The 16,435-nt window shown below is 40.8% G+C and overlaps 1 protein-coding gene across 8 annotated transcripts in view; it reads right to left on the bottom strand.

The window, feature by feature from the left end:
• ktn1 (kinectin 1) overlaps positions 1-15,000 on the bottom strand; it is a 40,284-nt gene extending 25,284 nt beyond the window's left edge. The window contains exons 1-16 of one of the 8 annotated variants that reach the window (XM_042071988.1): positions 14,783-15,000; positions 11,585-12,189; positions 10,345-10,545; positions 9,668-9,835; positions 9,345-9,475; positions 9,002-9,115; positions 8,331-8,471; positions 7,070-7,176; positions 6,799-6,943; positions 6,517-6,613; positions 3,302-3,486; positions 1,447-1,515; positions 1,296-1,333; positions 1,109-1,199; positions 873-941; positions 329-366 (exon numbers count right to left, since the gene is read on the bottom strand). In XM_042071988.1, the coding sequence (XP_041927922.1) occupies positions 329-366; positions 873-941; positions 1,109-1,199; positions 1,296-1,333; positions 1,447-1,515; positions 3,302-3,486; positions 6,517-6,613; positions 6,799-6,943; positions 7,070-7,176; positions 8,331-8,471; positions 9,002-9,115; positions 9,345-9,475; positions 9,668-9,835; positions 10,345-10,545; positions 11,585-12,188 (2,198 nt within the window). In that variant the 5' untranslated portion in view covers position 12,189; positions 14,783-15,000. Of the gene's footprint in view, positions 1-328; positions 367-872; positions 942-1,108; positions 1,200-1,295; positions 1,334-1,446; positions 1,516-3,301; positions 3,487-6,516; positions 6,614-6,798; positions 6,944-7,069; positions 7,177-8,330; positions 8,472-9,001; positions 9,116-9,344; positions 9,476-9,667; positions 9,836-10,344; positions 10,546-11,584; positions 12,190-14,202; positions 14,396-14,782 lie in introns of those variants that run through there. The other 7 variants (XM_042071991.1, XM_042071993.1, XM_042071992.1 and 4 more) reach the window with 7 other exon arrangements.
• Between the last annotated feature and the right edge of the window lie 1,435 nt (positions 15,001-16,435).

Genomic DNA, 16,435 nt, shown 5'->3' on the forward strand with positions numbered 1-16,435 from the left:
TCCTTGTTTCAGTTCAGCTATTTATATTAGGACTATTTATACTTCTCTCTTTTCTCTCCTTTTGTGTCTGATTTCAAAACCGTGACACAATCTGACCGGTGAGTGTTTGTGATCTGTTGCAACGATCACATTTACATTTATTCATTTAGCAGATGCTTTTATCCAAAGCGATTTACATGTCAATTATATTACAAGCGCCACTGTCCCCGGAGCAACTAGGGGTTAAGTGCCTTGCTCAAGGGCACAACGGTGGAAGCCGGGAATTGAACCCACGACTTTTCAGCCTACTGCATGCCAGCCCCATCACATTAACATCTTGTCCACTCACCTCATCTGGAGTTGCTCCACTGCCATCTGAGAGGAGGCCTGTAGAGAGGGAGATAGAACAAGATTACTGGATCAGTGCAAGTCCGACCAACACCAAAATGTGTGTTTTATCAAATCCAAAACAGCAAAATGCCTTTATGACTACACTCTGGAGAGAAAAAACGCCAACTGTGCTAGCGGCATAATTCCAGTTTTATAAAGCACTATATTCTGGGCAAGAGGACTCATTAACACACTCATTAATGCGGTCTCATTAACACAAATGTATGTTGTTTGTTTTTAAATAAATTACTTTTTCACCAGAGCTACATGTTTTAAATTGTTTCATTTAATTTCGTAATTTCACTGAGGAGTGTTTTCTCTGGAGGATTTTCCGTTTTTGCTCACAAACATACATTTTTGTTTGCCAAAACTGGTCTGAAACATGGCTGCGTATAAACTAAGTGAATAAGAAATAATGATGGCGAAATGCAATGACTATTACCCATGCATTAACAATATGAATATAACAGGCAATTGTTTTGCATCCCTTTCTCTTACAGTACCTGCTCAGAAATCTGTAACTGCAGTTGCTGAAGCTCTGCCTTCAGGCTCATGTTCTCATTGTGAATAGCCTAAGGAGAAAAGACCATTCCACATTTATCAAACAAGCCCTGGTGGGACAATGGAGATTCAGCATTGACTTTTTATTAGGTTACGAGGACTTATGTAGGTGTATTGCTGGGGTACATTATTTGGTGATGGTTTTGAAGGGGTGGGGTTTGGGTTGCTGTATTCTAACCTGCATGTTAGTTTCTCTGCTGGCTCCACTAGTTCTTTCTGCATTGAGAGAATCCTCAAGACTCTTCCTTTGTTGCTCCTTCTCAGCCAATCTGAACACACACACACAAAAAAGTCAAAAGTTTGAAAAACATAAATAAGAACTATGGATGTTGATTTTCAGCATAATATCTTTATATATTCCTTACAGCTTCTGGAGTTCTTCGAAATGAGACATTGTGGTGGCCTGTAGGACAAAGTAGAACATCAAAAACAAATTAAGATCAAAAAGATCAACAAGATCAAAAAAGAGGCTTTCTACCTTAGCATGTCTTAGGCTTTGTAAGACACATAACCCACCTGAGTGTTAATGGTAGACTTGAGACTTTCAATTTGGAGCTGTAGGGATTTGTTGTCATTCAAAAGATCCTGGTAACAAAAAGAATATGAATAATCATGAGAGAATGATCTGGCATACTCGCTCATATACATACACCACTAATGTGTACAATAAGGACTATATCGCAGTGTTTCTCAAACTATGGCACAACGAGGAAACTGCTGGTCCATGGAGACAGGAAATTAAATTATGTCCAGTGCTTCCATCATTCGTCTGATCATTTGCGGCTTAACTGATCATGGAACCATGGGCCGATGGAAAAAGAAAAGAAAAAATCTTGATCCGGAAATACTTACTAATTTGGAGTAATCAAACACAGAGGCATAAAATAAGGTGATGGTGGTATAAGTGCTCATTCAATGTGGGCAGGAGAAACTGAAACCACTCAAACCGCACAGATAATGTTGGTAGTCTAAGAGGTAATGAATGCTATTCAATACAACAAAGTGGATTTCAGCTAGCCTGGGAGAAGCCCTGGGAGAATTTGTTAGCAAATTTGCCCTGGGAGAATTTGTTAGCAAATTTGAATTTGCTCTGCAGGTCAGTCTGGCAAGGAGGCCATTGACAGACATTTCAAATTTTCCAAAAACCCAGGAACCAATCACAATCGCAGATCCAGCATGGGGCGGGCTTTTATGATGACAAATAGAGAAGTGCATTCAACACTAATGGCTGTGCTGATAGCAGTAATGGCTGTGCTGATAGCAACGGGGTCAAACAGATATGGACGTGTATTTCTTTGGAAGTGAGTAAACAACGGCATTTTTAAAAAACCTTCGTTTACAATGAAGATTTGATTGCTGCACTTCTGAAACTATTTGTTAAGAATTTAATGCACCAACTTGAGTTCAATTTCACTGCTGGTTATGCCCCTGGAAGTCGTAAATCAACAAAGGCTTTCCAAATCCACACTCAATCTCAACTGAGATTTGAGAATCGGTCTGGTGTTAACCAGGCTTGATTTTCAGCAACTGTCCATAACAAATGGAGCATAGAGACTGGATAACTCACTGCATAGCATTGAGCATAATTGTATTTAGTCAGATCTGAATAGAACATGCTCAAAAGCGATAGTAGCCCAATTATTCTACCTTTTTAATAAAGATCTCCAAATCAGTGATTTATGCCCATCTCTTTTGTCGTTACCATACCCATGGTGTTGTTTTCTGACATTCAAACATTCTAATGAAATTTATAACAAAAAACAAAAACAAAACACCACCCATTACCCCAACATCTGACATGACAGGGCCTCAGGTCAAAGAAGTTTGAGAAAGGCTGCTCTACCCAGTGCCACACAGTGGCAGGCGCAATGCTGTTGACTGGGTTTAGACCGACACAGTTGTCATTTCCCTATCCAACGGGCACCTTGTTCAAATAGCAAAAAAACATGCACCCGTGGGTGTGTTGCTGGTTAAAAATCAAGGTGTGTCCATTGTTGGTATGTTGCTATCTTGAGTCAATTGAAAGTGATTGACTTCAGACTTTGTGCCTTTCTTCGTCAAAGGTGCAGTGTTCCACGTTCTTTAAGGGTGCCTGATCAAGAGATACCATGTTTTCATTCCCAATTCGTGAGAAAGGTTATTGTGTATGAAGAAAGAGCTAGTTTCTGATCAGCCCAGCCCAGTCCCTTGCGACACAGTGCAAAGACTGTGCTTGGCTTTAAAAAATAAAAATAACTCAACCATCTCGACCATGGCATCCCTAAACATTACGTGCAAGTACAGCAGCAGTGGATGCAATACTTGTAATATTGTTTTGTTAATGACTTGCATATGATTATTAATGAGACAACATGTATGGGTGTGTGCAGACCTGTACTTGTTGCTGCAGTGACTCATCAGGAAGGCTGTGCTGAGAAACCTCCAGCAGCTGCATGACCTTCTGCTCAACCTGCTCTTTAGAAACAATGGTGTCAGTGAGGCTGCTGTGGAGGTTCTGGATCTCCTTGTTCTTGTTATTCAGATCGGTCTCCAATGTCATCAGCTGGTTTTGCAGCTCTAGAAGAAAGGAATGGCAGAGACGATAGTGAAATGCATTGATCATTTCAGTACAAAACACAGTTTTATTTTCGAAATAATATCCTGAGCACCTTCCAAGAGGTGTTGTGTTATGGCGGTTTTCCATTAAAGCACTTAATAGCACTTCCATTAAAGGACAATTCCGGCGCAAAATGAACCTAGGGGTTAATAACACATGTGTACAGAGTTCGACCGTTAGCGTGTTTTCATGCTAGTCGAATGTGACCAGTTTTATTGCAAATAAAAATGAAAATGGCTGTCCCTTTGATCATACAGGGAAGTTGAGCTGTGTACTTTTCATTTAAAAATATTATTTTCTTAAATCAAATCACATACATTTAACTTTAACACAGCATAAAATCAATAGAACACTGAAATGGTAAAATTATAAATGTGAATAATAAATTATTTTTTGTCCCCCAAAATTCCGTCATTGGTGTTACTCTACACAAAACACTTTTATTTTGACATAATGCACAGACTCTGAAGTTTCTCTTGGGTCAAGAGGTCAGTTGAAGAAGTGCAGTGGACAAAGGCATAATGTTTGTGAGATGCCTTACTTCATTTGTTTAAAATATCATGATTTGTTTAGAATTTTAAGCGTGGCTTTTAAAGATGTCATTGGTGTTACTCGTTTTATAGCTGTGTGGGTGCAGGGCTCTACAGTGCGCCCATTTCACTCGCACATGCGAGTAAAAATGATGCCGTGCGAGTGCAAAAAAATATTTAGGCGCACTGGTGCGAATGACTTCTAACCATGTCAATGTTTGTCTACAAAATACACTGCAACATCGAGAAACATTACTGGTGCAAACCATAGAATCACGTCGCGAATGCAGCATAAAAACTACACCTCCCATCAACATTAGCAGTTTCGCGTTGTGAGTCACTAGTAGTCGCTTCTATCAAATCCAAGAGCGCGCAGAAAAAAACGGAAAGTTAGACTAGCCAGCCAAGATGCAAAGATTGAAGAAATTAGTTCTTCTATCCACGGAGTTCATTGGATATAGGAAGAACAGGATGAGATTCTGAGAATGCAGTGAGAGAAGGAAAGGTAACCCAACATGCCTTTTAGCCCAGTTGACGTATTGGCTGCAATATGCAAAATATAGCTGTAGCGAACCGGGCACAAAAGTAGCCTCCCGTAATACTCCCATTTTATTCAAAGGTATAACACTACTGACAACTCCAGGCTTCCACGCATGCTTGTTTGTTTACACCGAATACAAGCTGAAGTGCAAAACGAAAGTAGGCCTAACGTTTGCCTACTGCCCCCATCAATGCAGATATTTCAAATAAAAACTAAAAGTATAAAACATATACATATATATATATATATTAGCCTATGTTGGGTTTTGTGGAAGAGGAAATGGACTGTTTTAGTAGTAGTATTAGGCAGTATGCAGTCAGATAGGTCACCATGGGCATATTTGGATTAGCTATAGATGGATTCACAAATAAATAAATTAGCCTACATTTGGCAGGATACTTGATATACAGGCTAAATGCAAATATGGCAATGTATTATATTATTTTACATTAACAATATGTAGGAAAATAGAACAGACTGAAAATAAAGTAGGCCTAGGCACTGATCTTTAAAATCCTGTTTCCTGTAGCCTAAATGTTGTCAGTCATTCTTAATATTCGCAATTGGTGCACTGGCATGTTTAACCGTTAGCTGCAGTATAATGTTAGATTATGTGTAAGTTAAGTACAGAACTGACTGTGCGCCCAATTTTTTGTCTGTGCTCCTAAATTTTTTTAACTTGGGCGCACAAGTGCTCCTGAAATTTTTTTTTACTGTAGAGCCCTGGGGTGTGAAAAAATATTTAAAAAAGTATGTTTAATAATTAAGTGATTTTTATATTTCTGATGACAGGAGGTCTGTCACATGGCAGCCATTTTTGTAAAAAAAAATCATTTTTTTCTCGAAATTGTCATTGGTGTTACTTTCTGATCGGTAGCCTAATTAGAAAATAATATAAATTAATTAAGCTCTACTTTTTGTGGATTCATCAATTTTACAAGTAAATTAATGCTATTAAACAAGTTCATGGTGCATCTATCTTGTTTTGAGAAAAATGTGTTTTGTTCACGATTTCACGCTAAAGCACTACACTACCCAAAATCCTAACGTGTAAAAGCAGAGCATTTAATTGGTAGATTGCCATGGAAATGTTTATGCCTTAACTCCAGTCTTTACTAATGTTGCTTGTTCCTTCAAACAACATGGCTGCTGAGCTAATGAGAAGCAATGTGTGGCCATTCAATGAACTATTTCAAATTGTGTTTAACTAAAGTTAAATCGGAATACAGTGAAAAATGTATCATTCGCAATGGCCAATGGGGCAAGCAGTTCCTTTGCTCAAAAATTAAAATATGTATCGTTTTTCTGTTAGTTTTTTTGCTTGAAATGAAATGTATGATTATGATATTTCTTCCCTCCAACCATCCGGCCATCCATGCATCTGACACTTTGTCAACATATACACTTCAGAACATAATTATTCATATCCATTTCCCATCCCTTACAATCTCTTATTTACATCTCTAGCACAATATATCATATTTTGTAGAAGGGGGTCACTTGCGCTTCAGCCTGGTTGGTGCTCACGGAACAGGACGCAGAAGTCCAAAGAGGAGGCCCAAGGTCTAACTAGGACCAAGGAGCAGGACCGGAGCATACAACGCAAACAACTAACGTTTCGACTCTGAAGAAGACGCATGGGCATCGAAACGTTCGTTGGTTTGCACTAATAAAAATCACTTAAAGCGTTGTGTGCTCCGGTCCTGCTCCTTGGTCCTAGTAAGACCTTGGGTCTCCTCTTTTGATATCATATTTTGTCTTGTGTTGATGTTATTTCCAGGCAAAAGAAACTCATTGGTCTATATATTTCCCCTTCAATATCCTAGAAACACACATGGACATGTCCAGCTGTTGAAATAACACTTAGTCAGCGTTCCATAACATAAATATTTTCCCAGAGTACAATCTCTGACTCATACCTTGTTTAGTGGCCTGCAGCTTCTCTCTTTCTGTGTTGACACTGTGAAGGTAGTTCTGAAGCTCCTCCCAGCGACGCTTAGCATCTTGTAACTGAACCTGAAAGAGAAAGAAAAACATGACTCAACTCATCCTTCAGACAAAGCCTCACCAGTACTAACAGGATAGAAACTGAGATACCATCCATGTGTAATGCTATTGCAAGATGTTTAACTCAAAACACACAAATGTGGTCTCTGTCAACTTAAGGTTTCAATGCATTCTGTGTGTGTTGAGATATTTACCTCAAGCTGAGAGACATTCTGCTTATAGTTGACCTCCAGATTCTTCCTTTGAAGCTCCTCTTGCTGCAGCTTGGTACTGTTCTCCGTTAGCTCCTTCACCAGGCCTGAACACTCGGAGCGCAGCTTGTTAAGTTCAGCAGATTGCCTGTGAAACACATAAATCACACACAATAAAGAAAACTGAAACATATGGGATTGTTGATATTTGGACAACGTGAGATATGGCAAGGGGACAGTGGAACTTAAAGATAGGACAAAAAGGGATAATCACTTGGACTCCATCTGGTTGGTGGCAGAGCTGACCGCATCTCTCAAGATCCCATTCTCCTGTGTTAGCCTGGCGATCTGGGTCTCTAGCTGCTCCCTCATCTGGGAGTGCTGTGGTCACAAAGGGATACATGTAATACCTATTCTAGGACTGAAATTCCATCAGTGATGAAGCAAAAGCCTTTTCATTAACTAAAACCATAGGCCATCCTAAGAAATATAAATATATGCCATAACATCTGTTGAAGCAAACAGAGTCAGGTGGCAAGGATGGCCTGAAAAGTACAGGGGTCATCCTCTACAGTATCCAAACAGATCAATTATCAAACGATAAAGCTTCCTTGTTTTCACTCCTCAGTCCAAAAAGGTCAGCATTGGAAATCATGCAATTTCAGTGACCTCTTCACTTGGAAATTTTTTACATGAAGGATTTTCTTCCATTGACGGAAAAAAATAAGTTACAGCTAACAATGAATAACCAATTAACATATAACGGGTGGCTAAAAAAACATTACCAAAACTAGTGAGAAGATATAAGGACTAAAAATATTATCGATACTTTTCTCGATGTACACCACTTTGACCTTCTGAAGTGTGAACGAACTCTTTGGTCATAGAGTCATCGAATCTGATGAAAGTGGTTCAATCCCATGAAAGCTTACAAAGTCATGTTAATATATCACTTTATGTAAGGGATAATGTGTAGTAGCCTAGAAAAATTCCAGTCTGGTGACTCTCGATTGAGAAACGTTTCCAGCACTTGCATAGCGACGGGCACTAACTTTGAAATCATTGGTCCAGCCTTACCAATCACATTTATCAGAGATTCCTAACATTATTTCCTACTTTGCTTAAACTTTACAAACTGACAATAAACAGCATCAACAGTCAGGAAACAATGCATGTGGATCTACCTTTGCTGTAAATAAATTTCTGCATTTTTCCACATTTGCAGGTGTTGCTGCTTCTGTTTATCATAATAAGTTTCGGTTTCCTCCTCGTCGCGGATTGGCTTGACATTTTTCTTGTTTGGGGGAAATGGTTATGAACTATGGTGTTTCAGACTAGATCCGCCTGAAAGAAGATCTAGGTGGGCGGGACCAGGCTAAATGTCTAGCCCACTGGACTATAAATATAAAAAAATTCCCAGGAGGACAAACTGGTCCCCAATACACAGCGGATACACAACAGTGGATTACTGTCGACATGGTGGTTATAGTGACGTGGAGTGTGCATACATATGTGAAAGACGACGCTTACTGTACCTTGATTTGGTAGTTGTTTAGCTCTTGATAGCTGTTCTGTGATTTTGCCTGAATGACATTTAGTTCTTTCTCCATGGCAGCCCGTTGCTCCCTTATCATAGCTTCTACACGGCCGTTCTTTTGTTTCTCCAACTGCAACTCCTGAAACATGAATTTAAATGAAGCCTGTCAGTTCTTATTTCTTTTTACCATTACATATTTTAAATAAACATAATCTAAAGCAACCCCTGCTGGCTGTTCTACCTATTGTTCTTTACATAGGTATTAGGCCAAGCTCACTGTTCTACCTATTGTTCTTTACATAGGTATTAGGCCAAATTGTAATATGTAGGGCCTAATCCCATTTTGAGTACTGGTACTGCAGATCTGGTAATCTTAAAAAGTTTGCATCTGGATCAGGGTGATTCCATCCATTGCTTTAAAAAGTTAAAAAGTTAAATGAATGACCTGATGTTAAAAACAAAAACATTTAATTACCACGCCTGTGTATTACAGTAACCTCAGTGCCAAATAGCCCAATGAATCAGATCATGCTTTAATCATAAAGAAGAAGGAAGAAAATAAATACATTCCCATGTATAGCCCACCCCTGTGTATTAACCTCACAGCTGAACAAATTTTGTATAAACCTTGGTTAATAGTCGTGAAATTACGGGTGTGTGAGAACGCACCTGTGAGAGCTGCTTGACTTTATCTTTGGCAATGCAGGCTTCCTCCTGGAATGTGTTCAACAGCCGTTCTCGTTCTTGTTGCTGCTGCACTGAGGGATCATTCTTAGTAGCAGTCTTCAGTAGGGTTCAGAGTCCAAAAAGATGGACAGAAGGGGGAAAACACAACAATCAAGATCTATTTTTCTTCCCTTCTTTGTCCTCTGGGGCAATAAAGGTTTCATTCATTCATTCATTCATTTCCAAGCATTGTCCTCCAAATAATGGGAGATGTTTTTCTACATTTATCTACTAACATCAAGACATAATGCAATACAATACACAACACAACACAACACACACTTACCTTATACCAAGACTCCATAGCTCCAGGGCTCCTCTCGTGTAGCATGGAGACTACACTAAGCACCTCTGCGTCGGACATCACCAAGCCACTCAGTCCAGTGAGCAGCTCCTTCAGTTTCATCTCAGAGTTCTCTACATGAAGCATTCACGGATTACATGTCTGTCAACAGTTTCACAATCACTATAAATCTAAGTACAGCTTAGTAGCTGATAGAGGAAACATACAGGCCATTTTGATTGACAAAATAACCGCCTTGTTTTCAATTTAAAGATAAAGCTGATTCTAAGACTGGATAACAGAGGTCGATAAAAGAGAATCCTCACCCCTGTCGGTCTCGTTCTTTTGCTTCTTGCTTTGTTTAGTAGATGTGCGAACAGGGCCCGATGTAGGAGAGGGGGCATTCTCATTGTAACTGCTCTGGTGGTTGTCAGGAACCACTGAATCACCAGGAGGAACCGCTGCCTGAAGAGGGGCATTGTCCACCGCTACTACTGACACCAAGGCACAAGACAGGACAAAAGAGATCAGAGATGGTCAGGGCAAACACCAGAGAATGGGGGATGAGTGACAGACAAACAACAAATATTAACATGTTTTAACTGGCTGTGTATGGGCTATAGCCTGGCCCCTTAGTAGAAAGTAATGTTAGGAATCCCTGATCAATGTGATTGGTTAGGCTGGACCAATGATTTCAAAGTTATGATGCTAGGGTTGGAAACATTTCCCAATTGTAAGTACTCAGACTGTCTTCACAAGTGAAACTAGTGAGTGAGTCTAGTGAAACCAGGCAATACGGACCATACCTGATTATTATCCAAAGCAAGTTACATCACAAAGCAACTTACAATTCTCCCAAGAGAAACTCGGGGTTAAGTGCCTTGCTTAAGAGCACAACGGTGGCAGACAGAAATTGAACCCATAACTGTTCTGGTTACCTCATTTGTTGTACAAATGACTGCGATGGTTATCTAACTAACCCTAGCTGCTATATGGGCTCTACCTGATTCAGTCTTTTGCTTTTTTGAGCTCTTCCTCTTCCCACTGCTACCTCCTCCTGCTGTAGCAGCAACTGGTGGTGGGGTGCTGTTATTCCCTGGGGAAGGAACAGGCTCCTGGGATTTCACTTCAGCCAAAACTGCAGTCAATTCTTTGGCAACAGGTGGTGGTAGATGTGATTTAATTTCACCTGCAGGCTCTTCTGCTGGGAATAAAACATGTTCGTCTTGTCAAGATGGTCTTAAAGCAACACCAAAGAGTTTTTTGTACCTTAAAATAATGTTTCCAAAAACTCGTAACAAGGTGAACGGCACTTCTGCATTCGCTTCGCGGCCCTCTATCGGCTATAACCACACTATGTAAGTTTGCTAGCCTAGAAATCTAGACGCACCCCTAGCGGCAGCAAATTACATTTGCTGCCAGGGCTAGTCTAGCAACTCTCCGTTGGCTTGTGAGCTCCAGAAATCGAAACTTAATCAGGCCAATGAAATCGTGTATTGAGTTGTTAGGTGGGCTTAACATAATGATTGATGGCAAAGTTGCAACGGTTTGGCTTGAATTCCCTGCTACTTGAAAACAAATAAGACGGATGTTGCTGCTGGCGAACAGTGTGACACGAGTTAAGCTTTTATCAAGTTGGCAAACGTTTGAACTAGCCAACTAGCTCCAATGGTGGGAAATGCATGGGACTCATAGCGCTGCCGCTGTCCTATTGCGTGCAGAGGGAATTTGAAAGACAACTGATTATCCCGCCCCTCGGATTGAGCACTGCGAACGGTGAGTGCCCAGACCCTACATTTTAATGTGGGTCTGGCTCGTCAGGCTATAAGTTTGCCAGATCGGGTAGTGGATCTGTAGTTCGATGGAATGAGACATAAGAAACTGCAACATGCAACATATTCTACCTTGTCTATGGACATCGTTATTTGCAAAGCCGTTGCTGGATAAACAAATAGCGTTAATAAGCCATGTAAAAATTAATCTGCCAATCAGGGTGAAGTTTGGTGGTGGGTTCCAAAACAAGTGATCTGGCTTCCTTAAACATAGTTCTCTTTATTGTGCAGTTTATCTGATAAATAAAAAAAATACAGTTTCCAAGGAAAATGTCACATTATCTGACTCCAAACATCTGAACAACAGTACATGTTTTGTGTCACTCACACACACACACACACACACTCACACACACACACACACACACACACACACACACACACACACACACACACACACACTTATCATACCTGTCTCTGTCTTCAGTTTCTTTGCCTTCTTCTTACTTCCAGTCTCAGATTTGGTTGGAGGGCGGTTTTGCTGTGGAGGAGGAGTTAATTGCTTGACAACTGGTGGTGGTGGGTCTGCCTTGCTTATGGGTAAAGGCTTAGAGCTGTTGACGTCTAGCTCCTCGGATGCTGGAGCTACCGCGCTTGGAGCGGTTTTCTGCTTTCTCTCCCTCCTCTTCCTTAGCCCAGCAGCTGGCTCTGCCTGAACAGGTGCAGTTGCGGTCACTACTGGCGTTACACTAGCAACCACATCCTCCTCCTCCTCGGACACGGCACTGGCGCTAGCCTCAGGTGTGTCGGCATCTCGCATCTCCTCTTCTGACTCCCCACCACCTCCTCCACCACCTCCTCCACCTCCTTCCTTCTTCTTACTCTTCTTCCTGTCATTTTTCTTGCGAACCTCAGGACGCACACTCGGGTACTTGAACTGAGTTTTGTGGCGTGCCAGGACCTCGTCATATGATGTCTCTTTCATGAAGAGCCAAAAGAACAGGAAAATCAGAGCAACCACCAGAGACGGTGCCAGGATCAGCAGGTACTGTGAGTCATACAGCTCCACAGCCATTCTGTAGGGGAGGAGACAAAATACAGGATCTCATTATTAACGTATAATCACTGGTCTCAAAATGACACTGGATCGATCATCTTAATCTATGGCAGATGCAACAGCGGGACCCACTCATGGTGTTTACTATGGGAAAACCAATATTAAAGGTGCTCTAAGCGATGCTGGGTAACATCACTTCTGTTGACTTTCAAACAAAACAGAGAGCTAGGTCGCTACTTCCTCCCACTACCTCCCGTGCTACTCCCGTGCAATTGAAACTCTCCTAAACGCGCATCTCGTCTGTGATTTGCTGGAACAGTTTGTTATGTTTTTATGGGCTAGGCTTGCCCAGGTTGTTTTTGTTGCCATTTTTGGAACGTAGCTGTCCATAGAGATTGCGTGTTTTTTACAGTGTATTCAGGACAGACAGCTAGCGGTTGGTTAGGTGATGTTTGCTGTAAGTGACATAAAATGTTTTAGCCTAAAAAACGTGTGGCATCGCTTAGAGCACCTTTAAAATGTCTTTTTTTTTTTGTTTGTTTTTTTAAAAGTACCCGTTTTGTGAGTCAGTCTAAATGATCAAATTAGTACCGACACTATAGACACAGGTTAAAAGTTGTTTAATATCACTGAGAACGTTGTGCATTTTGTGTGCATAAGTCCATAAGCTGGGATACGTAAGTGGTCCCAATGCCATGGTGCCATTCGAAATACACGAAACACGTCATAAGCAATAGGGCGAAAACATCTGGATGCTCAATCCAGTGTTCTTTCTAGATCAGTGGTATCAATCACTGAGTATTGTTCAGGCACATTCCCATTGATATTGGACAATGTTTTTTTTTCCAGAGAACTTTAATCAAATCATCAATAAGGAAATTGTCATGATCATCCAAAATGTTGCCATTTATCTTCACCTTTTAAGTTGTAGTCAGTGAGATTACGTAACAGATACATGATATTAGATATCCAATACAGATCTGACACAGTACCACATATAGATGTGTCACATACCGGATGTGACTCGATGTATTTTGGTCTTGCTTTGGTCTGTGCCAAACGTGTACTGTAATAACCTAAGTGAGTTTTCCAATTGATTGAACCTAACAATTCATTAATGTAGCCTTAGCTAAAATTTACCATACGTTTCAGACTGGGAGTGGGACCTTCTAAACAGCGTCGTCAGAGATTTGCCCCAGTATTGCCAGAAAACCAACGCTATCCCCGGTGTGTTGCATATGACTATCAGCTTTGCAACAGCCATTTGCAACCCATTTTCAATATTTTGTAGGCTCACAACAGATATAATTTATAGGCTAAATTCAATGAAGTTCAAATGAATATTTTATCTTTAACAAATGGTTAAATCGTTGACAATATAACATAATTATTTCATAGGTCCTAGCATCATATTGATCATTGCGAGCATCCGCTACCTACTGCTCGTCCCAATTTGAGAACCCCGCCTGGGCAATCACCACTGTGCAAGAACAGGGATGTGAACTGTAGTTCTGTTATCCAATATGCTGCTAGTGTGAGAACGTTTTTGTAAGACAAATAAATGCTTGATTTCCACGCAGTTCCACTGGATAAGAATGACAATCTGACTCAAGACATCGGGTCAACAAAGAGTGGGTCAAAACTACAGCCAAGTTCGCTTTAAGTATGCGCACGTCAACTTGACATACGTCTCATCATTGTGGTGGTCATCTCAGTCTCCTCTCGAGTAAAAGGATACGTTGTGCTTATTGCTCTAACGTTACTAACTCTATTCATTTTTAATTACACGCAAGCTTGAAAATGAACAAAATATTTAGTTTCCCACGAATATTTTATAGTAAACGCCTGTGTAAACTACATTTAATTCCCCAGTTATGCGTGTTAGGCCTTGTATTATAATATGGCTCTTGAATGAAACAGAGCTTTAAAATAATATACATCACTGCAATTTTATCATTATTCAGCAATCTAATTTAGCTTTACGAAACCCAACATACACTGATTTAGCTTATACTGTTAGCAAATGCTATACGAATACCGTCTGAGCTGCAACAGTCAAGTGTACCACCAGCCTTGCTAGCTTGTAAGGTTGCCTTAGCTTCCTAGCACCGGCATGCATTTCACTCATGTCTGACACACCAACCTAGAGGCATGGCGCTAGCTCAATGTGTGCTGAACCGAGTGTCATGAGCCACGAAATGAATAATGAACTCTACTTCAAAATATTAACGTTCACAAACCACAATGACGTTACAATATGGAGTGCTAACATTCGTGGGCTAAGTACGCTAACATGAGGCATAACTGGCTGGCTAATGTTAGCTGGCTTTAATCGTATCTTCCACAATGACTGTCAGATTATTGAAGCGGTAGGCTCTCACAAGGGCCTCACGTCAGATCGCCATCCCCATGCCTCTAATAATTTCCCACCTCTCAGGCACGCCAAAGCGCCGGCATAGCCGGGGGTCAAGTGGCAGGCCCGCAAGTTTGCCGACTGATACTATAACTTACGATGCGCAAAACCAAGGATAGCTAACTAGCTAGCTCTGTCTACTGCTTTTCCGGCTGACAATTGCTATTCATATTAGTGGAGAAGAAAACGTCTAGCACACCTGTAATGATTTCGCTGCTGCTATTGTAGATGAAATGAGGCTGCTCTGGTCTATTGTTGTGACTCGGGAACACTGATTCCTTCCCTGCTGCTGGGGCGCATATGTCCGTCCAATGAGGCAGTCAGGTGCGTCGTCGCAGCGCTTGGTAAATCGTTTCTCAGGACAGAGCGCACAATGCAAGGGTGGGAATGACACCCTCGGAAGGAGCATGGGCTCTCGCGATGAGAGGATTGGCTTCTAAAAGGCACAGCCTCGGCTCTGGACGTTCGGTGCCATAGGTGAGCTCACTCTTACCAACCCCAAAACTCCCCTCCGAAAATGAGACCACCCAACAATCACAATCCTTGCTGTAAAATGAATCTGACACTGATAACAATGTACAAAGCCTAGATAAGTAGTTGGGTCCTTGTATAACTCCAACAGTGTTTTTATAAATCCATTGTTCAAAAAGTGTTAACAAACTAATATGTCCTTCTGCTGGAAAACAAACGTGTGTATTTGCGCAGTTTTATGGCGTAGGTGATTTAATCTGGCAGAAACTTGCCTAAAGAAGACACCAGACCAGAATGAAAATGTCAGATTTGGCATAGTCCTATTCTTAGCAATTATATCTAATGTGAGGCTCATGATAGGCTAAATACAGCATCAAATGGAACAAAACGACCTTGTGTAATTAAAATTAAATAGTATCAGAAGATAATACAGTATCTAATGGAATGTCTTAGAAAATATAAATACAAAATAGATGTATAGATTCCAAAGCAACTTTCACCTAAAGATTGGCCCCTTTAAATAAGGCTAAGTGTAAAAAAGTATTAATTTGTGTCTGGAAACAAAAGACTAACATTTCATGGGATTGTTTCCCGTCATTGCACCCTTATTACTGCAATAACATAAAAAGACTGTTTCTAGTTAGGACCCTATCTTACACCCGGCTCAACGTGGCACCAAGCGTGATGCAAGTTTTATTCATATCTAACACCCAAGTCAGTCAGTGATGCATTTTCCGCCATGCGCTCCACTTTTATTGAACATTGCGCCCACGGGTGTGCCAATGGGAAAAAAAATAGGTGTGGTCAGGAGCATGATCCAAAAATCTTACACCCACTAATAATCATTATGCCACTGACCAAGAAAAACCTGGTGTATAGCGAAAAGTGTATATAAAGCACAGCGGTGAAGACGAGATGTAAGCAGCCCAGCAACGAGTCCCAGAGGCTGAATGAGTCTGAGAATATGGAACGGATACAGAAGTACTGTAGCAACAGGCACTGAATTGGATGGTTGAATGGTTTGTTGTTGTTGTGTTGGTGTTATGATGACTCTATTTGTTTTTCAGATAAGACATGTGAAAGTGTTGTGAATCAGCCTCATTTGTAAATGTACATACTGCGTACTTCTTATGGTCATCTGTGATTTTTGTACCCATGTGTACCCTGTGTGTGTCTTTGGTCTGTATGCAAGCATCCTTTGTTTACATTACATTACATTACATTTGTTTATCCTTGAAGTCAATGAAAGCCTGAGAGGCCTTTTGCCTATCACCAGGTGTGAAATGTTAATGTTTGTAGAACAGCATGTGTCCAGGCCTCTGAGGAACTTCCCAGGAAAGGGGGTAGTTTTAATTAAAAGACAATAGAAGCTGGCCAAAAG

The sequence above is a fragment of the Alosa sapidissima genome, chromosome 19 (genome assembly GCF_018492685.1).
Source record: "Alosa sapidissima isolate fAloSap1 chromosome 19, fAloSap1.pri, whole genome shotgun sequence".
Classification (NCBI taxonomy): domain Eukaryota; kingdom Metazoa; phylum Chordata; class Actinopteri; order Clupeiformes; family Clupeidae; genus Alosa; species Alosa sapidissima.